At 39.7% G+C, this 27,122-nt stretch overlaps 1 protein-coding gene and 1 pseudogene across 1 annotated transcript in view; both read left to right on the top strand.

Annotated features, from left to right (window-relative positions):
- MICU2 (mitochondrial calcium uptake 2) overlaps positions 1-18,025 on the top strand; it is a 111,967-nt gene extending 93,942 nt beyond the window's left edge. Inside the window, exons 8-12 of the mRNA XM_054446304.1 lie at positions 607-704; positions 7,608-7,779; positions 14,556-14,664; positions 15,396-15,553; positions 17,363-18,025. Of these exons, the coding sequence (XP_054302279.1) occupies positions 607-704; positions 7,608-7,779; positions 14,556-14,664; positions 15,396-15,553; positions 17,363-17,467 (642 nt within the window). The 3' untranslated portion in view covers positions 17,468-18,025. The remainder of the gene's footprint in view (positions 1-606; positions 705-7,607; positions 7,780-14,555; positions 14,665-15,395; positions 15,554-17,362) is intronic.
- Positions 18,026-26,478: 8,453 nt separating this feature from the next.
- On the top strand, positions 26,479-26,823 carry LOC129011404 (histone H2B type 1-C/E/F/G/I-like; annotated as a pseudogene).
- The last annotated feature ends 299 nt before the right edge of the window (positions 26,824-27,122 follow it).

The raw sequence follows: 27,122 nt of genomic DNA, 5'->3' as shown, positions 1-27,122 counted from the left end.
GCTCTTTTTCAAAATTGTGGCTTAAACTTATACCCCCTTTTGTTGTTTGGTTGCTGATGGTTTTTTTTTTTTTTTAGCAGTTTTGTTATTTTTGTTATTTTATTAAAAAATTAAAAAAGAATGTGTGAATCTGCTTCACTCATTACGTTTAATGGAATTCTCACCTGTTGATTTTATAATTAGGAAAAGCAAGTGTTTTGCAAGTATTTCCAACATTCAACAAAAGCGCAAAGACTTTCTTGCTTTAACTCTCTCAGTGCTACTTCATTAGTAAAGGCCTAGAGATCATATTTTGAAGTAACATTTATTTCACTATTCTAACTTCTTTTTTGGTCTGATCTAAGATCTTGTTTCATGCTGAAGTCCACCTTGAGTATTTTAGCCCTTATTGTTTACTGCCTACTTGAACAACGATGGTTATGGAGTGTTATGCAAAATAACAGAAGGAATGGCTCTATCCCTCTTTTACAACTTTTGTTGTTGTTGTTGTTGTTGTTGTTGCTGTAAGAAGAATCCTTTCTGGATATTATTCTAAGATTTCTACTCTACAGATTCTATTTTTATCCTTATTTATAATTATTTTAAATTATTGTAATTTTTTAATAGGAAGCAATAGTGAAAGAACCTGAAATTAACACAACTCTTCAGATGCGTTTCTTTGGAAAAAGAGGACAAAGAAAACTTCATTATAAAGAATTTCGAAGGTAAATGCAAATATTTACATTCATTTAGGGAAATTTTATGGGTAAGAAATAAAGAGAAACAATATATTCATTTCCTAGAACTGCAGATCATAAAACTAAAATACTGTTTGTGGATTTTGTGGATCTGTATAGTATTTATCTCTGAGAACTAAACCTATGAAATAGAAACTAAAATTAGTATGCTCAAAATATTCTACCTTATTATAGAAAGTAATATCTGTTTCATAGAATACAGTAGTTCTTTTTAGTAACTTAATGTTTGCAACAAAGAACCATGCGCCTAGCGTCAGTTGTTCTTTAGGCAAAACAAACCAACCCAACTTAAAACAACAACAATTTGTTATTTTCATTAGTCTTTGAGTCGGTTGGGCAGTTCTCCTGATTGGAACAGGATTGGCTGATCTTGACAGTACTCTTGCATTTGCAGTCTGCTGATGGGTTTGCTGGCTGCTGGCTTTTCTAAGATGGTCTCAACTGGGACACCTCAGCTCTGCTTCATGTAGTCTCTCATTCTCTAGCACAGGGGTTGGCAAACATTTTCTGCAAAGGCCTAAAGAGCAAATATGGTCTCTGTCACAACTACATAACTCCATGGTTGTAGTGTGAAAGCAACCATAAACAGTACATTAACAAATAGACATGGACATGTTCCAGTAAAGCTTTATACTAACATTAATTTTAAGTACTTATTTAACCTCCCTAAGCTCATTTCTTTATCTAAAAAGTAGACATAATAATGCTTACCTTATATGATCATTATAAACATTAAAATACAGTGTCCTGTCTACCATCTTCCCAATGATAATAATGCCATGCATAGTGAGACAGTGCGCCTGGTCCTCCCTGTGCTACTCCACTAACCAAAGTCTTAAAACAGATATCAAAAAGCAGTACAGAATAGTGGGGAAAAACACTGACTTGGGAGGCAGGAGACCTGCATCTTATTCAGCTGAATCTAGTTTAATAAAGATTTATTGAATGTGATGTATGCTATTATGTCTCAAATTACCCCTCAAACACTCAGGATAGTACCTTCTGGAAACTAGTAAAGATGCAGAAAAACATTTAAATACGTTGTAGTCAGTGCTTTCTTAGATAAATAGGGTATTTGGGTAGCACAGAAGATCACTTAGTGTACCCTGAGTTGAAGGTTGGGACTAGGTGATCAGGGAAGGCTTTCTAGAAGAAATACTAAGTTGAATCTTGACAAACTAGCCGGGATTAACAGGCAAAAGTGGTTTGGGCAAGGAGGCATTTGAGGGAATGATAACACAGCAAGAGCAAAGACGTAGAGGCGTGAAAGTGTATGGTTTGTAAAGGGAATTAGAAGCAGTAGAGTTGATAAAGTGTAAGCATAAGGTAAGGAGAACAGAGGCTGGGAAGTACGAACTTACCTGTGTGAAGGTTTTATACACCATAAGATAGAGGTAGCTTGTTGATTAACCCAGTGATGAGAGGCCCTGAAGAAGGCCACGTGAAGGGTTTTTGTTCAGATGTGCCCATCACTTTGGCAGCTGAGTAAAGGATAGGTTTTATGAGAGAGAAGACCATTCAGATATTCCAGAAAAGAAATAAGAGCCTTGGGCCAGGCGCGGTGGCTCACGCCTGTAATCCCAGCACTTTGGAAGGTCGAGGCGGTGGATCACGAGGTCAGGAGACCAAGACCATCCTGGCTAACATGGTGAAACCCCGTCTCTACTAAAAATACAAAAAATTAGCCAGGCATGGTGGCGGGCACCTGTAGTCCCAGCTACTCGGGAGTCTGAGGCAGGAGAATAGCGTGAACCCGGGAGGCTGAGCTTGTAGTGAGCCGAGATCGCACCACTGCACTCCAGCCTGGGCAACAGAGCAAGACTCCGTCTCAAAAAAAGAAAGAAAGAAAGAAGAGCCTTGAACTAGTGTAGTGGCAATAAGGATTTTGAAGTAGAAAAGATTTCCAGACACAGTTAGGAGATAAAATTGTAGGGCTCAGTGATTGATTAGATTTAAGGAACGAAGAAGAGTGCATGAAAATCTAAGTGCCTCCTGCCCTTCAGCCTGGGTGACAGAGTGAGAGACTCTGTCAAAAAAAAAAAAAAAGAAAGAAAAAAGAAAATCTGGCCCGGCGCGGTGGCTCATGTCTGTATCCCAGCACTTTAGAAGGCCGAGGCAGGCGGATCACGAGGTCAGGAGTTTAAGACCAGCCTGGCCAATGTGGTGAAACCCCGTCTCTACTAAAAATACAAAAATTAGCCGGGCGAGGTGGCAGGCACCTGTAATCCCAGCTACTTGGAAGGCTGAGTTTGGAGAAGTGCTTGAACCCGGGCAGCAGAGGTTGCAATGAGCCGAGATTGCGCCACTGAACTCCAGCCTGGGCAATGGAGTGAGACTCCATCTCAAAAAAAAAAAAAAAAAAAAAAAATCTAAGTTTCTGAATTAGATATTTTTCTAATCCCAGTAATCCCAGTTTACCTGATGGCCACACTGAGTCATTTAAGCTCTCTAGAACAATTTTTTCAACAAAATGTTAAACCATAGCTCTTCTTGTATATTTAAAATATCACTTTCTCAATGTTTTTTAAAGTTCCAAAAATATCATAATTTAAAACAAGGAAAGCTATTATCATAATACTGATATTGTCATATTACTGATAATTTTTCAAACCGTATTCACAGAGATACTAATACGTCACTCCACTTCACTTCATGATTCCCTAACTCGTTAACTTTTAAGGTTGCTTCTCACCTTACTTTTTTTCAATGGGAATGATTTTATTTAGAATTCTTTAAATTTTTTTAAATTAGTTCTTTATAAATTATGGGCCCTGTGAAATTTGTCATACCATCATGCAATTTTTTTAATCCAATTAAATTAACAAAAACTTTAAAAATGAAAATTTTTCAAGAGCTTTCTTAGATATTGCAAAGTGTCCCCAAAGATAAAATTGTAATTATACTAGGCTGGAATTTATGGCAATCATAAGATATCTTTTAAATTTTGCTAAGTCATAAAATAACAGAAAATGGCTTCTAATAATATTTTCAAAAGCTTGCACTAACATACTAGCCAAATTAATCATTGATATTCCACAAAAATGGTTTCATATGTATTATTTGGAGCTTATACTTTTGTGTTTCTGGGAGTATAATGTTATAACATGTTTAACTGACAATGTAAGGAGGCAAAGGCTGAAAATACAGGCATGACAGGGTATCGCTAGAAGAGCAAGGTCCCTGAAGGGAAGGAAGTACAGGAATATAGGTGGGATTCAGAGTGCAGCCGTCGACAGGAAAAGGGACTCCCCATCGTTGTGACAGGAAGAAGAGGGTGAGGAAAAGGGATGCATGTGGATGCTGTTACAATTTTTAGTGACAATAAGAAAATGAATGAATTTATTAAACAATGATTTCTAGTTTCTGTAGGAAGCAGGGGCAAAGTCATAGGCTGAGGATAAACAGAAAAGAGAGTGAAAATGAAATAGCCTCTATGTAAAATCAAAAAGACACATTTCCAGGCTAGCAGAAGAGTGTCTGTAAGGGTCAAGGACCCAGTTGAAAACGTGCATCATGAATTTGTGCAAATAGCACTATGTGCAGTTAGTTATATAGGTTTTATTTAAGCCATACTTGAAGAAGGCCTTTTGCAGCCCATTAGAGCTGAGGTTGTGGGTGAGAAAGTGGAAAGCAATTAACAGCGGAGTCTGGAGCTGGGCGTGGCGGCTCACACCTGTAATCCCAGCACTTTGGAAGGCCAAGGCAGGCAGATTGCTTGAGCCCAGGACTTCGACAGCAGCCTGGGCAACATGGCGAAACCTCATCTTTACAAAAGAGATGGGTGGGGTGGTGTGCACCCATAGTCCCAGTTACTTGGGAGGCTGAGGTGGGGAGGATCACCAGAGCCCAGGGAGGTTGAGGCTGCAGTGAGCTATGATCACACCACTGCACTCCAGCCTAGGCAACAGAGTGAGACCCTGTCTTTAAAAAAAAAGAAAAGAAAAAGTGGAGTCTGGGCATGAAGAATGAAAATGAAAAGACAGTTACATATTATCCTCAGTACCATCACAGCGACTGGCAGGTACTTCCATGGTGCATGGCGTCTTTCTAAGTATTTTCCATATGTGTCATCTCACCTATCCTTACAAGGGGAGGTAAATGTCCTCTCTTTATAACTAGAATCTGATGAGGTTGAGGGACTTGATACAGGATCACATACTTTAGAAACTGAAGAGGCGAGATTCAGGTTTCTCTTGAAAGGTTTAAGTGATCATGTAGTTTCTGAAAGAGTTCCACAGTTCCCTGGTAGGTGGTGGGTGCATTGAATGGGCTTTCAAGTACCAGACTAGGTTACCAGAAGGACAGTCATATTCAGTAGATACTACCACGGATCAAAAGAAACTCATCAGTTAAAAAAAATTTGTCACTTGTTTTCTGATTTTTTTTTACTTATACAACTAATCAAAAAGATTTTCCAGCTGAAATATCACTTAACCATTTAAGTAAAAACCACAGTGTAATTTAATTCCGTCTCCCAGAATTTTGGTGTGCTTTTATTGTTATGAAAGCAGCAGATAATTTAAATTGTGAAAATTGAGTTTTCTATCAACCTACTACGTATTGTTCTGGGGGAAAGCATTGACTCTTGGGCTACTCAGGCAGCTCCTGATGGCATTTACCCGCCCTGCATCAGTGCCTTTTGATTTTGTTGTGTTTTTCTGGTCTTTTTTACTCTTCTCTCCTGCTCTCTTTGGTGATTTTTCTTCTTCTGCATTTCTTTTCTCTTCTTTTAAATTCCATGATTAGCCTTAAAGATAGTGACCAGAAATAATCCCTGAGTTTATTTCTAGTCTGACACATTTGACCTCATTTTTTATTCCAATGAATTTTTTAAACTGAAAATAAACCTGTGACTTAAGATATATAATGGTTAGAGGGAAGAAAATTGGCCTCAAGTCTTCTTGTCAGGAAAAATTGGGGAGGATATTGATACTGATGTACTTTTTAGGGCTGAGATTGTTAAAAATTCTGAAATGCCAATTATTAGTTGAGGATTTCTCAGTTTCATGAAGCGTTTTTATAAATTCAGAGGTGTCTAGAGGCAGTGGTGTGCTAGTAAATATGTTTAACAATCATCTGTCTCAGGAAAAACAGCCTTGATTTGTAGTGTTTGCCAATTAGTAGTATAAATAAATAAATACTCTACCATGCCAATGTCAAGCTCCCCTGCGTGAAGCAGAGGTGGGAAGACATGCATGATAGACTCAGCCTGTACGCGCCACTCCAGTACAACACTGCCTAAACAATTCCAATAAGGAAAAACAGATCTCTCCCACTGTTTCCAATTAACCCACTAATTTATAAAGTATGTAATTTGTTCACAATGTGCCTGGCAGCCTTATCTACTGTAAATTTTCCAATTCATATATGCATGTTCAGATCATGTTCCAGACTTTCATGTTATAACAAGATAATATGATTTTAGGCTTAAAGGGAAAAGATTATCATCATAAATGGATTTATATTCATTAAAAGTAGTGTAATTAGGTAAGATGAAAGTAGCTTAATCCAGACAATGTATAGTTTAACAGCAATTAAGTTTATAATATTTCAGCCTCTGGTAGAGGCTCACATAGAACCTGAAGAAAAAAGGGAAAGGAACAAGTTAGTAATGTTTTTATACCCTATCTTCTGCTTGCCTAATTCAGTGTACACTCATTTGCAAGTAAAGCATACATTTAACAGTTCTGATAAGAACCAGTTGAATGTCATTACAGTATACAGGGAAGGAAAACTCAACAAAATAAAAGGCAAAGTATATCAGTAAAATATTTTATTGCTCTATCAGTCCAAATTTGAAATGCTTCAAATTTTAGATAAAGTTCTGCTTTGACCCAGAAAGAAACATGGCATTGATGAATCTGTGTATTCACTACATTCAGAAAATGTTTTAAGTAACAAACTCTTGCCTACCATGTAGACAGAAGTCTAAGATCAAACTCCTCCTTCATGCTTTTAAGATTTATGGGATAAATGTAGAACTTCAAGCAAGTTATTTTTTAAGTGATGATTTTTCTCCCACTGAACTGGAATGTCCCTCTTCTATCACCCCATGTATATTTTCATTTGAATTTGACATGACAGATAGTACCGATCTTTTAACATGTGGAAAAGTGAATAAAGGGATCTGCAACATATTAAAATTCATGGAGATGATAATACTTTTCACATGATTTAGGTTATAAATAAGTGCAACATTTCTGGGTTCATGTTCAAAGAAGATATATTTTAATCTGATATCTTTTCAACGTGTCCCTTTCCTGGGAAGCCATTGATGACAGTTTGATCGAAGTGCCATGTTGTTTTTATAAGAAAGGAATGTTGAGTCATATCGACATGTATTATTGTCAAAAAGATTATGTTTTTAGATAGAGCTAAGCTTTTGATGCCAAGCCATTGATTACACTGATTAACTTTGGTATTTGAAAAATATTAGGAAGTAGTAATTATGATTAACATTCTAAAAGCAGTGTCCCACCTCAATTTTAAATTTATCTGATTATTGATAATTTTTCTGTATTGGAAAAAAACTAGTTTCCATGGAATTGTTATTTTCTCTGGATGTATCAAAGCAACATTTTACATATTTTTTTAAGTCTTTAGGTTTATCAAAATGTAGGTTGCCAGGTATAACTTACACAAACAAGTTGAGTATAGTGAGTTACTGATGGAAGCCAGTGTTGGACTTAATCAGTTTCTCTGCATCCTCCCTCTCCCCACAATCCTTGCACAGCACTAATGCTTCATCCTGCTCAACATCAGGAGGCAGCCACTCAGTAGGTAATAGTGAAGGTACTTTGCAGATCCATTTACAATATGTAAGGTTGAATGCCACTAGTTACTTTACTAATTTTTTATTTTAACATTTAGATTTATGGAAAATTTACAAACAGAGATTCAAGAAATGGAATTCCTTCAGTTTTCTAAAGGTTTGAGTTTCATGAGAAAAGAAGACTTTGCAGAGTGGCTACTTTTTTTCACTAACACTGAAAATAAAGATATTTATTGGAAAAATGTGAGAGAGAAGTTGTCAGCAGGAGAGGTTGGTATACCCTTTTATTATGCATGTGATAAAGATGAAATAATAAGTTAGACATGTTTACATAAATAAAGTAACTTCTGAATTAACCAAGACTGTGCTACCCTCGATGGTATATAAAATCAACTTGAGGAATGTTCTCTACATGCTCTTTTCCTGTGAAGGAAAACTGCTGCCTAAGACAGAATCAGTGTAGCAATTACAAGTTGTCTGTTTCCAGTAAAGTCAAGAATAAGACAAGTATCACCACTGTTATTTAATATCATTCTGGAAATCTTAACAAGTCCAAATTAACAAGATTATTTAAAAGAGTATAAAAATGTGAAAGGGGGTAGTAGTTGTCTTTGTTTTTATATGATGCAATTATATGCCTAGAGAACCCAAGAGAATCCAGTAGAAAAACCATAGAAACAATAAGAATTCAATAAAGTACCTGTCACGATGCTAATATATAAGAAGCAGCAGCTCTCCTATATACAAATTACAAGTAGAAAATGTAATGACATGCATATGTGTGTGTATATATATGAGATGTATGAAATGATGATTGCCAAGCTATTAATAATTATTCATGTACAGTGGTGAGGTTTCAAGTGATTTTTACTTCTTTCTTTATACCTTTATGTATTGTTCCAAAAAAATGTTTACAGTGGACATGTATTTTATGTAACTTTTTAAAAAGTTACTTCTGTTGTAAGAAAAAAGATAATAAATTGCAATAGAAGAACTCAGTTACAACTGCAAGATAAATATATAACAATTAGAAATAAATTTAACAAAAAGAAAAGAAGAAAACTTAATAGCCTTGATGGATATAAAAAGAAAACTTATCTAATTGTAAGACATCCCTTATTATTGAATAGAAAGTCTTAGAATTATAAATACAGCAATTCTGTCTTCAGTTAGTCTATAAGTGTAATGGTTATATTAGAACAGCCCAAGTTTACTGCAGTTACAAATTAACCCTGAAATCCCCCTGGCTGACACTGAGTTTCTTGCTTAGTCATGCCACAATTCCACTGTGGGCTGATAGGAGTCTCTGTCTGCATAGAGGTCTAGACCGATTCAGGGGTCTAGACTCTCTGAGGCTGTGCCATCTTGGAGTTACATCATCTGAAAGAAGTACCACGCTCAGAGGCTGTGGCAGGAAAAGAAGGAGGGGAGTCAAAATCCATCAACTAAATGTTTTGGCCTGGAAACATCACATGACACTTGGCTATTGGCCAGACTAATCACATAACCCCACCTGAATGCAGGGAGGCAAGGAACTTCAGTCTTTCATACGTGCAGGAATCAGAAAAGAGCCAGATACTGGTGAACACTCGTGGGTTTCAATAAAAATACCATTGAATTCTTGGGAAGAAACTAGATAAGCTATAAAACTATATGATCACACCTGTAATCCTGGCACTTTGGGAGGCCAAGGCGGGCAGATCATGAGGTCAGGAGATCGAGACCATCCTGGTTAACACGGTGAAACCACATCTCTACTAAAAATACAAAAAATTAGCCGGGCATGGTGGCGGGTGCCTGTAGTCCCAGCTACTCAGGAGGCTGAGGCAGGAGAATAGTGTGAACCCAGGAGGCAGAGATTTCAGTGAGCTGAGATCGCGCCACTGCACTCCAGCCTGGGTGACAGAGTGAGACTCTGTGTCAAAAAAAAAAAAAACTTTATATGAAAAGAATGTCAACATATTAAAATATATTATCAAACCTTGGTAACTAAAACAGTTTGTTACTGACAATGAATTTGACAGACTCCAGAAATAGACTGAAGCATATGAGAAATTTAGTAATTATGAAATAGTATTTTAAATTAGTTGAGTAAAAGAATTATTAATAAATGGCATTAGGATAATTCACTGGCCATCTGAGGGAGAAAATGAACATAAATCTTTACACCGTTCATTACTCTAAAATAAATTTTGGATGAATCAAAAAATTAAATGTTGAAAAAAATGAAACTGAATAAGTGTAGAAGAAAACATGGAAACAATGTTTCATCTTAGGTTATATACCTTTCTAAGCAAAACCCAAAACCTTTCAAAGAAAACTTGATGAAATACCTAAAAACTAAAATTTTGTTGCCTCACCTCATCCCCTGCAAAAATTATAATCAGAGTCAAAAGAAAAAGTTAACAACATGAGGAAGGGGGAGATATTGATATGTAAAGACCAATTTTCTTAATTTATAATGGGATCTTTAAAAATCAGTAGGGATTGGCCAGGCGTGGTGGCTCATTCCTGTAATCCCAGCACTTTGGGAGGCCAAGGAGGGTGGCTCTCTCGAGGTCAGGAGTTCGAGACTAGCCGGGCCAACATGGTGAAACCCCATCTCTACCAAAAAATACAAAAAAAAGTAGCCGGGCATGGTGCCACACACCTGTAGTCCCAGCTACTCAGGAGGCTGAGGCGGGAGAATTGGATGAACCTGGGAGACAAAGATTGCAGTGAGCCAAGATCGCGCCTGGGCAACAGTGAGACTCTGTCTCAAAAAAGAAAAAAAAAAAAAAATCAGTAGGTATCGAGAACTTTAAATGGTCTGAGTTTTTTTCCCCTATTTAATATATCATGAGAACTTGAAAATCAGCATGTGAATAACTGTAAAGTGTCTGAAATTTTATCCCTTTGCAAGTTAGCCTGCACAGTTTCATGGATGCTTGCAGAAGATACAAGGCTATTGAGTCAGACACAAAGAATTTTATTATCGTAATGTAGCAACAACATGAGTAACATATTTGTGTCAGCTCCCCCTTGCCTCCCAAGCCCCACGGGCATGATGCTGAGAGGCCCAGGTAGATGCTGCCCACACAGCAGATTCACATCACAGCTGAGGACCCTCATCTTAGTGATCTGAATGTTTTGTAATGGGCAGTAAACAAGCCTTCCTGAGCTTTGCTGCAGTGGGAGGCATTGTGTATTCATGATACTGGACAGTAAGCAAAGCTGTCCTGTGCTCCTGAGGAACAGTGCGGTACACTATACAAACAATTCTCCTGCCTCAGCCTCCTGAGTAGCTGGGATTACAGGCGGATGCCACCGTGCCTCGCAATTTTTGTATGTTTAGTAGAGAAGGGTTTCACTGTGTTGGCCAGGCTGGTCTCAAACTCCCCGCCTCCCAGAGTGCTGGGATTACAGGTGTGAAATCCTTGAAGATATAATCTGGAACAAAAATGCAGTCGGTGCCTCTGATAGATGTACAGAAACGTGAGACCCAGCTGGGCACAGTGGCTCAAGCTTGTAATCCCAGCACTTTGGGAGGCTGAGGTGGGCAGATCGTGAGGTCAGGAGATTGATACCATCTTGGCTAACATGGTGAAACCCCATCTCTACTAAAAATACAAAAAATTAGCCAGGCGTGGTGGCGGGTGCCTGTAGTCCCAGCTACTCGGGAGGCAGAGGCAGGAGAATGGCGTGAACCCAGGAGGCGAAGCTTGCAGGGAGCCGAGATCGCGCCACTGCACTCCAGCCTGGCTGACAGAGCAAGACTCCGTCTCAAAAAAAAAAAGAAATGTGAGACCCATGGAGAACGGTCTCGCACAATAAGTTACCTAACAACCCATTAGAAATCTGGGCAAAGGACATAAACAGGACACAAGAAGAGAAATCCACAAATGACTAATAAGCATGTGAAAAATGTTTAACTTCATTCACAATTAAAGACATACAAATTCAGGTGGGCCTATGGCTCACACCTGTAATTCCAGCACTTTGGGAGGCCGAGGCAGGTGGATCACCTGAGGCCGGGAGTTTGAGACCAGCCTGGTCAACATGGTGAAACCCCGTGTCTTCTAAAAATACAAAAATTAGCGGGGCGTGGTGGCACATGCCTATAATCGCAGGTATTTGGGAGGCTGAGGCAGAAGAATCGCTTGAATGAGGGAGGCAGAGGTTCTGGTGAGCCAAGATCACGCCACTGCACTCCAGACTGGGCGACAGAGCAAGACTCCGTAAGACATGCAAATTCAAACATTAATAAAATACTATTTTTCACCTATCAGAAAAGCAGACATCAGAAAAGTTGCACCCAGTGCCTACTTTGAGGCCATGATAGAAGCAGCCACTCTTTTATTTGTGCTGATAAATACACTGGTTTTTTTCTTTTTCTTTTTTTCCTCTCTGCCTTTCATCTTATAAATATACTGTTAAGAGAATAAAGCAAGGTACAGAAATATGTGAAGAGATTGTTCCCATTGTGTAAAACAAGGAGATGTGTGTGTACCTGTATACACTTTGATAAGAACAGAATATTAGCCAGGCGCGGTGGCTCATGCCTGTAATCCCAGCACTTTGGGAGGCTGAGGCGGGTGAATCACCTGAGGTCAGGAGTTTGAGACCAGCCTGACCAATACGGTGAAACCCCATCTCTACTGAAAATACAAAAATTAGCCAGACGTGGTGGTGGGTGCCTGCAGTCCCAGCTACTCAGGAGGCTGAGACAGGATAATTGCTTGAACCTGGGAGGCAGAGGTTGCAGTGAGCCAAGATCGCTCCATTGCACTCCAGCCTGGGTGACAGAACGAGACTGTCTAAAAAAAAAAAAAAAAAAAAAAAAAAAGAATAGATTATTTCTGGATGGAGACACAAGGAATTGGTAACTCATGTCTGGGGAATGGAACTGGGAATCAGAGTGGAAGAACTCTTCATCATTTATCCTTCATGTTGTTTGAATTTTTAACCATGTGCACATATTACTTTTTCAAAAACTTTATTGAAATATTTAAAAATAAAAATTTCATGAAGTCACAAAAGCTGGAAACCAGTGAACCTTGAGTAAGACCACACATTACAGAGGGCATGACCCTCAACATCCTACAAAGAGAAACTTTTTTTTTTTTTCAGGCAGGGAAGAATTTACTTTCAAATTAAGAATTTTTGGCTGGACACAGTGGCTGACACTTGTAATCCCTGCACTTTCTGAGGCTAAGGTGGGAGGACCACTTGAGCCCAGGAGTTTGAAACCAGCCTGAGAAACATAGCGAGATCTCGTCTCTACTAAAAATAGAAATAAAAACATTAGTTGGATGTGGTGCTGTGTGTCTGTAGTCCCAGCTACTTGGGAGACTGAGGCAGGAGGATAGCTTGAACCCAGAATTTCAAGGCTGCAGTGAGCTGTGATCTGGACTCCAGCCTGGGTGACAGAGTGAAACACTATCTCAAAAACAAAATAAAAACTAAGAGAATTTTCATACTTTGTTTACTTTTGTTTTGTTTGTTTGTTTGTTTTTGAGACAGGGTCTTGCTCTGTTGCCCAGGCTGAAGTGCAGTGGTGCAATTAGCTCACTATAACCTCAAACTCCTGTGCTCAAGGGATCCTTCTGCCTAAGCCTCCTCAGTAGCTGGAACCACAGGCACATGCCACTGTGCCTGGCTAATTCTTGTATTTTTTGTAGAGATGGGGGTTTCACCTTGTTGCCCAGGCTGGTCTCCAACTCCTGAGCTCAAGCAGTCGGGCCACCTCAGCCTTCCAAAGTGCTGTGATTACAGTCAGGAACCACCGTACCTGGCTTTTATTGTTTTAATGGAAAAAACTGTGTTTTCTTTTAACTTTTTTATTTATTTGTTTGTTTGTTTTTAGACAGAGTCTCACTCCATCACCCAGGCTGGAGTGCAGTGGAGCGATCTTGGCCCACTGTAGCCTCCGTCTCAGGTTTAAACAATTCTCCTGCCTCAGCCTTCCAAATAGCTGGGACTACAGGTGTGCACCACCACGCCCAGCTATTTTTTTTTTTTTTTTTTTTTCTTTTTCACCATGTTGACCAGACTGGTCTCAAACTGCTGACCTCAGGTGATCCGCCTGCCTTGGCCTCCCAAAGTGCTAGGATTATAGGCATGAGCCACAGCACCCAGCCCGTTTGTTTGTTTGTTTGTTATGTATTTTTTGAGACAGAGTCTTGCTCTGTCGCCCAGGCTGGAGTGCTGTGGCGTGATCTCGGCTCACTGCAAGCTCCGCCTCTTGGGTTCACACCATTCTCCTGCCTCAGCCTCCCAAGTAGCTGGGACTACAGGCGCCCACCACCACACCCAGCTAATTTTTTTTTTGTATTTTTTGTAGAGAAGGGGTTTCACGGTGTTAGCTAGGATGGTCTCCATCTCCTGACCTCGTGATCTGCCCGCCTCCACCTCCCAAAGTGCTGGGCTTACAGGCATGAGTCACCGCGCCCGCCCCGTTTGTTTTATTTGTAAGTGCTCAGATTTTGAAGTCAGATGGACCAAGGTTCAGATCCTGATTGTTCCAGTTAGTAGACTTTGGGCAAACTACATAATCATGCCCTGAAGCGTTACTTACCTAAGACTTAGAGAGGCTAAGGTCATACACGTTATAAAGGGCAGAACCGGAATTTCAACGTTAACTCCATCTAACTCCAAAACCCTGTGCTCTTACTCAGTGCCATGTCCACTAATAAAACTTAGCAGAAGTGGACCACTTAACAGAGTATGTTAGTCTCTTCAAGCTGCCACCTCAAAACACCACAGGCTGGGCAGCTTAAACAATAAATTTATTTCTCACAGTTCTGGAGGCCAGGAGTCCAAGATAAAGGCACCAGCAGGGCCAGTTTCTGGTGAGGCCTCTTGCCCAGCCTGCACGCAGCACCTTCTCACTGTGCCCTTTGTGTGGCCATTTGTGCACACAGAGGGAAAGGGACAGAGAAAGCTCTGTTGTCTCTTCCTCTTAGAATGACACTAGTCTTTACGGTAGAAAAGAAAGTTCACAGTTAACATTTATAAGATTATTTAATGTACTTACAAAATTGTAATAAAAACTCTTACTTTATTAGAGCATTAGTTTGGATGAATTCAAGTCATTTTGCCATTTTACAACCCACTTGGAAGACTTTGCTATTGCCATGCAGATGTTCAGTTTAGCTCATCGTCCTGTCAGACTAGGTAAGTTATATGAAAAACCATTTAATTTTTATCATCTATAAACAGTTTTACTATATTCTCCAACTAAATGCTACCAATCAAGGAACAAATTATAAGTAAAAATAGTTGATTGGCCTTTTAATTCAGTGTGGTTATTCTAGATTTAGAATACCAGTACTCCAGTTTATTGGTTACTTTCTATACTTTTATTTTCTCATTCTCCTAAAAAGAAGGAAGGCGGCCGGGAGTGGTGGCTCACGCCTGTAATCCCAGCACTTTGGGAGGCCAAGGTGGGCGGATCACAAAGTCAGGAGTTCAAGACCAGCCTGGCCAACATGGTGAAACCCCGTCTCTACTAAAAATACAAAAATTAGCTGGGCGTGGTGGCAGGCGCCTGTAATCCCAGCTATTTGGGAGGCTGAGGCAGGAGAATCGCTTGAACCCGGGAGACAGAGGTTGTAGTGAGCCACGATCGTGCCATTGCACTCCAGCCTGGGTGATGAGCAAGACTCGTCTCAAATATATGTCTAGAGCATTGATTAAATTAAAGTAGCTCATTTGTCTTGCAGTGACTCTCATGACATTCGTCAGCTTATGGTTTGAATATTTTATTCATGGGTATTTTTGTTTTTGTTTTACTTCCCAAATAATAAAAATTTGCATTTGCTTTTACTTCTCAAATAATGAAAATTTAGATTAATTTCACTTAGACTATTTCACATAGTTGATAAGTTGTTTTGTTTGTTTTTTAGCCGAGTTTAAGAGAGCTGTGAAAGTAGCAACAGGACAAGAACTCTCAAACAATATTTTGGACACTGTCTTCAAGATCTTTGATTTGGATGGCGATGAATGTCTTAGTCATGAAGAGTTTCTTGGGGTGTTAAAAAACAGAATGCATCGAGGTTTATGGGTAACAGATTTTTTTATATAATACATGTTTACATTGTCATTAACTGAATGATATTATACCTAGAATTTGGGCAATTGTACAGGCTTTAAATGGAGTTTTCATCACTTATAAAAAGACTATAAGCTGTAATTGAAATACAGAAATATATTTTATATACGAGATTAAACATCTTTGCTTTTTAAAAAATAATCTGAATCTAATAAGAAATCACTATTTAAAGTTACTGTGAGCTACAGTTGCACCACTGCACTCTAGCCTGTGCAACAGAGCAAGCCCTTGTCTCCAAAAAAAATAAACAATTTTTTAAAAAAGAAATTACTCTTCAGAAATGTAGCCTAGCTGGACGTGGTGGCTCACATCTGTAATCCCAGCACATTGTAGGAGGCTGAGCTGGTTGGATCACTTGAGGCCAGGAGTTCGAGACCAGCTTGGATAACATCATGAGACTCTGTTTCTACAAAAAAAGGAAAAAAAAATCATAGCCTAGGATTTGACTAACTACATGTAATTAGATATATGTAAATTCAAATCCCAGCTCTACTGTTTATTAACTGCTTAATCTTGCAAAGCCACTTAATTTTTTTTAGTCTCAGATTCTTTACCCATACCATGAGGAAACTAATCTACCAGAAAGCATTATTGTGAGAATTTAATGTAAAACACTTAGTATAGTGGCTGAGATTATGAAGTAAATTTCACTATTAGCATTATTCACTCAAAGTCACATATGAGTCTGTACTTGTGGGACAAATCAAATTCAGATTTTTGTTCAGATTAGAATGTGCTAGAAGCACTCTCAGAAAAGAACTCTGCCAGGGGAAGACTAGGGTCCAAAGAGAATCTACATGGTTGGTAGGTAGGCAAGAAGAAAGGAAGGAGAGAGAGAATATGGTACTATTCATGAAAATAAAGCTATTTACAACTTAGAAAAGCAATTCCATTTCCTGCAACAAACATAACTTAGGGAAAAATAAATATTATTTTCATTAGCAAACATATTAATATTTTATAAGCTTTGCAGTTATCCAACACCCATAAATATATTCCGGGAAATTAAGCCGGTCTTTTCAGTTCACAATTGAGTGTACCTGGGAGTCTCTTTGCCCTTTCTCAGAAGACATTAAAAAGAAAAGCTGTAAATCAGTCATAAGAAAAAGAACATATATAATCTGGAGTAGAATTTTGCTTCCACTTGGCTAATTTTTATCAGTGCTATGCTCCTGTGGTCACCTGGATCCAAATATTTCCTAACCTTTACCTTTTCGTTTTGTTGAGAGTAGTAGTAATCCACATGTATTTTTAGATAACAAAACACTTCCATGAATTAGATTATTTCTTGAAGCTTTTCATCAAATATTTTGTGACCTTTTTTTTTTTTAATTTTAGCCAATGTTAAATCAAAGCTTTAGGCTTATAATTTTATTCTACATAGCTAAATAAAGTTCACCAGAAAAGAAGGGAAAGATTATAAAACATTATAAAAGGAAAACATTATAAAGTAATTAAATTTTAAAGCCAGTATGTGAAAGAAAAGATGGCCCAAAGTCTTCATTACTCTCTTACAGAAGAAACTCCACTGATGTGTGCTGAGCCTGGTTCCACTCCCTAGTAACCTTAAGCGTAGTCACATTCACTTTTTGTCTTTTACCTTCATTTTCAGTTCTGTTGTGATCATCTTTTACAACATAATTCACCCTCAACTACTTTTGGAGGAGTGTGGGAAGGAAATGAACAGTAACGTAAAGTACACATGAAATCATGTTTAACCTTGAAGACAATGACCCCTTGATTTTTACTTTCGGTTAACAGGTACCACAACATCAGAGTATACAAGAATACTGGAAGTGTGTGAAGAAAGAAAGCATTAAAGGAGTAAAAGAAGTCTGGAAACAAGCTGGAAAAGGTCTTTTTTAATAAAAGATATAATAGTATGGCAATTATATTGTTCCAAATGTCAACATTCGTGATTTTTTAGAAGTACTAGCTATTTATCTTCCTAAGTCTTCATTGATATTCTCTGTGATATAAGCATGTCTTGTACTTGCTTTCTGATTCATAATTTTATTAAAGAACTTAGTAGAAAGAAAAGTAAGTATAAAAATAGATATTGGATTCTGTCAGAAGGCCTAGATTTGAAATAATGTTTTGTACTTCGGTAAGATGTAAAACTTAGTGATTCACTGATTTCTTAGACACTCTCAAATGATATGCTTTCTGGAAGGATAAAACAAGTACATATGGGAAAAAGTACTTGAGACCAAGGCCAGCATCAATTCCAGACATCCTCATGTTCATAACAGGCTAAATGAAGTTAAAAACTTATTTCAGATTTTTCTCATCGGTACGTTATATCTCATAAATTTATTGTATATTTTATGTCAGTAGCTTAGCTGTTTATTGTCTTTAAAATAACATGTAAACTTCAATGTTCTATCTGGAAGCAGAATAAAATATTTACATAGATACAAAAAATACTGAGGTGCTTTTTATTTTACATGTGTTTTTAAAACTACTTTAAAAAAAAATTGTAAATACTCTCATCCCTGCCAGCCTCATTAGTTCTTAAAACCTGGTGCAGTTGGGAGAAATGTTGATCCCAAGGTCAGGGTCTCATGGGATACATTAGGTTGTGGGAAACATATGTTGCCAGAAAGTAATTGGCATTAAACTAAATATCAAATGGCATTTTTTAAAACATGGTAAATAAAAATTATAAAAAACGTGTCTCAGACACACAATTTAGAAAATTGCAAATATATAAAACCGGTTCCATTCTCTAGAGAAATAGCTGATTCCAAGGCTGTGACAGGGAAAGTCCAAGATAAGCCTAGAATATATTGTGCCTAAAAGTAAAGAAGGGCTCACAAAATGGTGGAGAGTCAGAAGGACAAAGCCAGCTTGAAGGGGCTGCCCCTGTCAAATCTGGTTCAGTTTGAGGGTCAGAATAATTAATGTCAGTAATAGATTATAGCCTATTGAATAAAATAAGAATTCATGAGTTTACACCAAAAATTAATGAGTCCAGAGAAACCTCTTCCTTATTGTTGAAGGATAATGCCTTGAAATATGTTAATCCACTAAATTGAAAAACTCTCCCTCACAGTTTAATGATTGAAATCGACAAGAGGCAAAAGCTTTTGTCCATTTATTACAAAGAATATTTTGCTCCTGATTCAAAAACAGATTTGCTCTAATGAATTGTTTTATAAATAATTGCTTATAAAATAATTTTTTATCTCTCTTATAAAACCAGAAGAAAAGATAGGCAATGCAAGAAAGTGTAAGTATGAATGAATGAATTCTCCACCATTTTCTCTGTCAACCACAAAAATGCTGACTCCTCACCTGTCTTTCCAGATGCCCTTATGGGTCAAGATTAGGGGCACAAAAATCCAAAAATTAAGATGGTTTCTCATGCCTTCACAGGCTTCACTTTTTCAGCCTCACCTGGCACTGATTTGTCTGCCCCACTTTCCACAGCATTCCATGAATACTATTTTGTGCTCCAGCGACATAAAGCTCCTGCCCTTTCCTCATGTACACCATGTGCGTTTCACACATCCTACCCCTAAGCTTGTACACATGCCATTTCCTTCTGACAGCGATGCCTTTCCCTCGCTATCTTTTTTTTTTTTTTAAGACGGAGTCTCGCTCTGTTGCCCAGGCTGGAGTGCAGTGGCATGATCTCAGCTCACTGCAAGCTCTGCCTCCTGGGTTCACGCCATTCTCCTGCCTCAGCCTCCTGAGTAGCTGAGACTACAGGCGCCTGCCACTACGCCTGACTCATTTTTTTGTATTTTTTAGTAGAGATGGGGTTTCACCATGTTGGCCAGGATGGTCTCGATCTCCTGACCTCGTGATCCGCCTGCCTCAGCCTCCCCCAAAGTGCCGAGATTACAGGCGTGAGCCAACGCACCCGGCCCCCTTGCTATCTTCTTGATGAAATTCTAGACATCAAGACACATACCAAGTTTATATCTACTAAAGTATTAAATCAAGAGCAGGAGCACTGCCTTACTCATCTTTATATGCCAATCTAAGCTGAATCCCTGTCTTATAGTAGGCATCCAACAAATATTTGTTGAACAGAAGGAAAGAAGAGAGGGAGGGAGGGAAGAAGGGAGGAGATTTGGGATGGGAGGAGCTAGTAAAGTTCATGAGTTAATGAAGAAGTATGCCAAAAACCTGCTAGGCACCAAGCATACAATGGTGAAATAAATGGTTTCTGCTGTCATGGAACTTACAGAAGGTGAAGACCGAAAACTAACCAGGAAACATTGTAAGTATATATATACAATTACAAACTAAGATTTTAAAAAAAAAAAGTGATGTTAGAGATCAGAAGACTTACAACAAGAGTATTTAGAGGGCTGAAGATACAGTTTTCCATTTTTCAAGGCTAAAAGGAAATTACTATAACTGAGAAGTTTTCTGAAAACGAATAATGTTTGTCATGTCATTACTACAAAAGTACTTGATCCCATTTGAAAAAAATAGGGATAAATATCTGTATCAAATAAGCAAACTAGATTTGCCAGTGTCTCCTAGGAGTACGGAGACATTTACCTTGAAAGCAGCTGGACTTCCTAAAAATCTAAACTGAATGAATCTTCAGTCATTTGTTTCTTTACTATCCTTTTGTTAAATAAATGATCACTAGGTCTAATATTCTGGTAGATAGCTTGTATTTCTCTGCTTATCCCTTCAAGGTGGGAGACAGTTGCAGGGGGTATCTGAGCCCTGCCTTCCCAGGTCTTCTCCTTGCCCCGTCGCCTTAGGAATCTCATCACACCTCTGGCTTCTGTTCTCTCCTCACCTTCAGGCCCAGTTGCTTTCTAGATTTCTCCATTTGATTTGTCCAACTCAGCACATCCAAAACTGACCTGATTATGTCCCCCTCTTTTTCCAAACCTCATTTCTTCACATGTCTTCTGCCTTACTGAGCGGGTCTCCTACAAGAAACCAACTGGGAACCAGTCATCCCGGATCCTCACTCCCTTACTTCTCGATAGTCAATCATGTCCTGTGAATTCTGCTTACTCAAAATCGCCAAACGTGCTCCACCTTACAACGCCGTTGCCACTGCCTTAGTGCAAGCCCTGATCATTCATTACTTAGATGATCTCCGTAGAATCCTAACTTGCCGTTTGTCCGGCCCCTTGTAAGGCACAGCAATTAAGCATCCAAACTCTGCTGTTAGACTACCTGGATTCAAATCTCAGCTTCACCACATTAGTTATATAACTCACCATCTACCGTTTGGCAAAGTACTTGACCTCTCTGTGCCCATTTTTAATCTAAAAAGGAAGGATTTTAGTTGTGATGTCATAGCCTTTTTGTGAGGATTGAGATGATGTGTAAAATGCACTGAAGTAAATCTTTAGCAGCTTTTAAATATTAATGCTGTTAACTTCTTATTTCAGATCCTCCTTCACAACAGACTTATTTTCTGAAACATAAATCTGATCATGTCACTACGCTTCTGATAATCTTACGACACTAAAATCACTTAAAAAATAAAATTCAACTCTACATGATCTTGCCCCATCTATCTTTCTCATATCCTAACACTTGCCACCACACACCTTACACTAAAACAATACTGAATTACTTGCCGTCACCCCACTTGGCCATGTTCTCACTCTCCAAGTGTCTGCGCTTACTAGTGCTTCTGTTGAGGATGCTCCCACCTGCCTAACTTCAGGTGCCATTTCATCTGCAAAGTTTTCCATTTTTCTCCCTGCTTTTCCCTCAAATTCATTTAGGGATACATGCTGTTAGTTCCCTCACACGTTTCTGTCCACATATCTTTCAAGCCTCATTAAAGTATACTGGAATTCTTTTATGTATTTGCCTCTTCCCCTTGGCTATGAGCTCATTGATAGCAACAACATGACTCCCTTAACACTATCTCCCAGCATCCATCAAAGAGCTAGCACATACTGGTTGCTCAAAAAAATGTTTGACCTATGAATGAGTTAACAAAAAGGAAAGTGGAACAAGAAATAACCCTGGGCCGGGCACAGTGGCTCACGCCCACCGCTAATCCCAGCACTTTGGGAGGCTGAGGCAGGCGGATCACCTGAGGTCAGGAGTTCAAGACCAACCTGGCCAACATGGCAAAACCCCAACTCTACTAAAAATACAAAAATTAGCAAGGCATCCTGGCATGCACCTGTAGTCCAAGTTACTTGGAAGGCTGAGACAGGAGAATCACTTGAACCTGGGAGGCAGAGGTTACAGTGGGCCGAGATTGTGCCACTACATTCCAGCCTGAGTGACAGAGGAGATTCCATCTCAAAAAAAAAAAATTCCCATATGTGCTTTAGCTGTCCTCACATACCAGCTTTTCTGTTACAGGACTGGACAGGAGAGAGTAGTTGGCTTAAGGGAGCTTTAAGACAGCTCTGGTTTGGCCTCTGCTTTGGACATAGATAGCAAATATCAAGAGAGACTGGCCAGGGGTTCTGATATGGTTAGAAAGCAGAACAGGTTCTGGGAATGGAAACAAATTGAAATGTCCTCCCAAAGTTTGGAAACAAGGTTACCCTCCAGGTGTTAAATCATAAAAATCAAAGCATAATGTAGAGGCCAGGCATGGTGGCTCATGCCTGTAATCCCAGCACTTTAGGAGGCCAAGGCAGGAGGATCACTTGAAGTCAGGAATTCAAGACCAGCCTGGCTAACATGGTGAAACCTCGCCTCTACTAAAAACATGAGATTAGCCAGGTGTGGTGGCAGGCACCTGTAATTCCAGCGACTCAGGAGGCCAAGGCAGGAGAATCGCTTGAAATCAGGAGGCAGAGGTTGCAGTGAGCCAAGATTGCACTCCAGCCTGAGCAACAAAGTGAAACTCTGTCTCAAAAAAAAGGCATAATATAGGGAATGATGTCAGGGAAGATGGCAGAGCAGGAGGCCCCAGGAATCTGTCCCTTCACCTAAACAACTATTGAACTGGCAGGAATTGTCTTATTTTGGAATATTTCTGACATTCAAGGGAGAGCTTGATGAAGTTGCTAGTAAATTTTGGTGAACTTCAGCCTTTTGTGATGTAGCAGCAACAGCAAAAAGCCTGCCACCCAGCACCAGGAAACTGACAGGGAAGCAGCCCACATTCCTGGTGCAGCTTCCTGGAACCAGTGTGGGCACAAAAGACCTTATCCTCCCGGAGTGGGGGTCATGTGTTTTGCTAGCTGCTTGCTGATTTTGATAAAGTGATGAGAGGCCAGGCTGGAGGCCAACCATTTTTTAATGCCCACTTCACAAGCTGAAGCAGCTTCCCAGCCACAAGAGATTTAAAGAGACAGGATATCTTCCCTCCCTCTTGAGAGTCAGACATTTAAGGACATTTTTGTCAGGTTACTGGCTAACTGTAGAGATAATGGAAAAGAAACCTCAGTAGCCACACACAACAAGGAAGATACACTTTGCAAAAATTGTTTGGAAAAGGCACAAATAGGAATGGGTCCAGCCCACAACAAGCAAAAACAAGCAATCCCTAAGGAGTAGAATTAGATTCCAGAGTTACTACAACATAATGCTCAGAATAACCAGTTCTCAATAAAAAATTATAAAACATGTAAAGCAACAGGAAAGTATGATCCATTCACAGGATATAAAGAATTTCACAGAAACCATACCTAAATAAGACCAGACTTTGGAATTATTAGTCAAAGACGTTAAATCACTTGTTTTAAATATGTTCAATAGGTTTTCTAAAGGAAACCATGAATAAACACTAATAGAAATCAAGAAAACAATGTCTGAACAAAATGAAAGTATAAATAGACAGAAATTATAAAAAGGAGCCAAACAAATTCTGGAGCTGAAATCTGCAATAACTGAAATGAAAAATGCAATAGAGGGATTCAACAGCAAGTTTGAACAAGGAAAAGAGAGGACTGGCAAAATTGAAGATAAGACATTGAAAATTACCCAGTCTAAGGAAAAGAAAGAAAGAGTGAAGAAAAATGAAGACAGCCTGAGGAACCTATGGGACCTCATCAAGCATACCAAATACACATTATAGGAATCCCAGAAGAAGACATAGAGAAAGGAGAAGCAAAAAATTTGAAGAAATAATAGCTGTCAAATTCCCAAATCTGATTAAAAACATGAATATATACATCTAAGACGCTCAGTGAACTCCAAGCAGGAAAACTTTGAAGAGATACACACTGAGACATATAGTCAAGTTATCAACTCCCACAGACAAAAAGATAATTTTGAAAGCATCAAATAGAAGTGACTCATGCGGCCAGGTGCGGTGGCTCATGCCTGTAATCCCAGCACTTTGGGAGGCTGAGGTGGGCAGATCATGAGGTCAGGAGACCGAGACCATCCTGGCTAACACGGTGAAACCCCATCTCTACTAAAAATACAAAAAATTAACCAGGCGTGGTGGCAGGCACCTGTAGTCCCAGCTACTTGGGAGGCTGAGGCAGGAGAATGGCCAGAACCTGGAGGCAGAGCTTGCAGTGAGCCAAGATCACACCACTGCAGTCCAGCCTGGCTGACAGAGCGAGACTCCGTGGAAAAAAAAAAAAAAAAAAAAAGTGACTCATGTACAAGAGAACTTCATTAAGAATGACAGTTTATCTTCCACTAGAAACCATGGAGGCCAAAAGGCACTGGATGACATATTTAAAGTCTTGAAAGAAAAAGACAGTCAACCGAGAACTCTATATACAGCAAAACTATCCTTCAAGAATGAGGGAGAAATTAAGATATATCCAGATTTAAAAGACTGAGTCTTATTACCAGTACTGCCCTACAAGAAATGCTAAAGGGAGTGCTTCAGACTGAAATGAAAAGACAATAGACAGTAATTCAAAGACAGAAGAAAAAAAATACTACTAAAGGTGACTTCATAAGTATATATAAAAGACACTGGGCCACAAATATGTGGAAATTAACAACCCACTCACACAGCCAATGCCTCAAAGAAAAGGGAAAGGAGAACATACGTTGAGACAAATAAAAATGAAAACACAACAGCAAAACTATGAGATGCAGTGAAAGCAGTGCTAAAGAGGGAAATTTTTTTTTTTTTTTTTTTTTTTTTTTGTGGGGGACGAAGTCTTGCTCTTGTCCCCAGGCTGGAATGTAATGGCACGATCTCAGCTCACTGCAACCTCTGCCTCCCAGGTTCAAGCAATTCTCCTGCCTCAGCCTCCCAAGTAGCTGGGATTACAGGCGCCTGCCACCATCCTGGCTAATTTTTGTATTTTTAGTAGAAACAGGGTTTCACCATGTTGGCCAGGCTGGTCTCAAACTCCTGACCTCAGGTGACCCGCCCACCTTGGCCTCCCAAAGTGCTGGGATTACAGGCATGAGCCACCGCTTTCAGCCTTAAGAGAGAAATTAATAGCTGTAAATGTTTACATTTAAAAAGAACAATAATCTCAAATCAACAACTTTATACCTTAAGGAACCAGAAAAAGAACAAATGAAATCCAAAGATGGAAGGAAATAAAGAAAACCTAAACTGTGATTTAATGTATTGACAAAGGCTCCTTATGGACAAGTTTGAGAGTTAAAAACTCCAGGCTGGGTGCGGTGGCTCATGCCTGTAATCCCAGAACTCTGGGAGGCCGAGGTGGGTGGATCACCTGAGGTGGGGAGTTCGAGACCAGCCTGACCAACATGGAGAAACCCCATCTCTACTAAAAGTACAAAATTAGCCGGGCGTGGTGGCACATGCCTATAATCCCAGCTACTCGGGAGGCTGAGGCAGGAGAATCGCTTGAACCTGGGAGGTGGAGGTTGCAGTTAGTTGAGATCGTGCTATTGCACTCCAGCCTGGGCAACCAGAGCAACACTCTGTCTCAAAAAAAAACAAACAAAACAAAACAAAAAAACCTCCAGAGGACCCTGACATGGTGGCTCATGACTGTAATCCCAGCACTTTGGGAGGCCAAAGCGGGAGGATCACTTGAGGTCAGGAGTTCAAGACCCACCTGGCCAACATGGGGAAACACCCCGTCTCTACTAAAAATACAAAAATTAGCCGAGCGTGATGGGTTATGCCTGTAATCCCAGCTACTCAGGAAGCTGAGGCAGGAAAATCACTTGAACCCAGGAGGTGGAGGTTGCAGTGAGCTGAGATTGTACTACTGCACTCCAGCCTGCGTGACAGAGCGAGACTCTGTCAAAAAAAAAAAAGAAAGAAAAGGAAAGAAAGAAAGAGAAAGACAAAGAAAGAAAGAAAGAAAGAGAGACAGAAAGAAAGAGAAAGAAAAGGGAGAATGCTCTTGTATAAAGTACCTGCATACCCTTGAAGTAGTATAGTGTTATTTCAAAGAGGACATGGACCCCCGTCTCTACAAAAAATTAAAAATAAAATAAATTAGCCGGGCATACCGATGCATACCTACAGCCCTAGTTACTCAAGAGGCTGAGGCAGGAGGATCGCTGGAGCCCAGGAGTTTGAGGCTGCAGTGAGCTGTGATTGCACTACTGCACTCCAGCCTGGTTGACAGAGACCCTGTCCCCCCCATCCCACCCCACCCCCCCCAAAAAAAGAAGGAAAGAAAGAAGACATGGGTTAGTTATAAACGTATACTGCAAACTCGAGGGCCACCACCAAAAAAGTAAATAACTTATTTATGTTCAAAGGCTCCCATAACAATAAAATACAAACCTTCACCAAGGTCTCAAGGTTCTTCCCGCCCCTGCCCCTGCCCCTGACGCTCCCAACCTCACCTTCTCTCCTTCCCCCTCTTGCTCAACCACTATGGCCATCTTGTTTTCCCTGGAACCCCTCAAGCTCTCTCCTGCCTCAAAGTCGTTGCCTTGCTGTTCATCTGGCCTATAATCTTCCAACTCTGGGTCTTTCATAGGACTCACCCCTCCGCATCAGTCAGGTCTCTACTCAGTTATCCTTATGAAAAAGACCATCAGGGACACACTTCTGGTGTTTTAAGATGCCTGAGCCAGCCAAGTCCGCTCCCTCCCTGAAGAAGGGCTCCAAGAAGGCGGTGACCAAGGCGCAGAAGGATGGCAAGAAGAGCAAGCGCAGCCGCAAGGAGAGCTACTCTGCTGAAGCAGGTCCACCCCGACACCCGCATCTCTTCCAAGGCCATTGGTTAATGACATCTTTGAGCGCATCGTGGGCGAGTCTTCCCGCCTGGCGCATTACAACAAGCTCTCGGTCATCACCTCCAGGGAGATCCAGACGGCTGTGCGCCTGCTGCTGCCCGGGGAGCTGGCCAAGCACGCCGTTTCCGAAGGCACCAAGGCCGTTTACCAAGTACACTAGCTCCAAGTAAACTTGCCAAGAGGAGACAACAGCCTTTAGACATATCTTTTCCAACAGTCGTCACTGCTGGACAGTGCTTCGTCTTACAAATAAACCAATGAAAAATGAGCGATCCTAGAAGAAGATAAACGGAGGTATTTTAAACAATCAAGGAAGGACCAATATACACCTGGCTAAGAAAAATTAGCCCCTTTTTTTTCTGGGTATAAAGCAATTAAAATGTTCTTCATAGAAATTTGTGAAATGAGAAACATAAAGACAAAATTAAAATAACTCCTAGTATCCTTTTTATATGTATATCCTATATAT

Source organism: Pongo pygmaeus, chromosome 14 (assembly GCF_028885625.2).
Source record: "Pongo pygmaeus isolate AG05252 chromosome 14, NHGRI_mPonPyg2-v2.0_pri, whole genome shotgun sequence".
NCBI lineage: Eukaryota > Metazoa > Chordata > Mammalia > Primates > Hominidae > Pongo > Pongo pygmaeus.
This window is presented reverse-complemented; position numbering and strand designations above follow the sequence as displayed.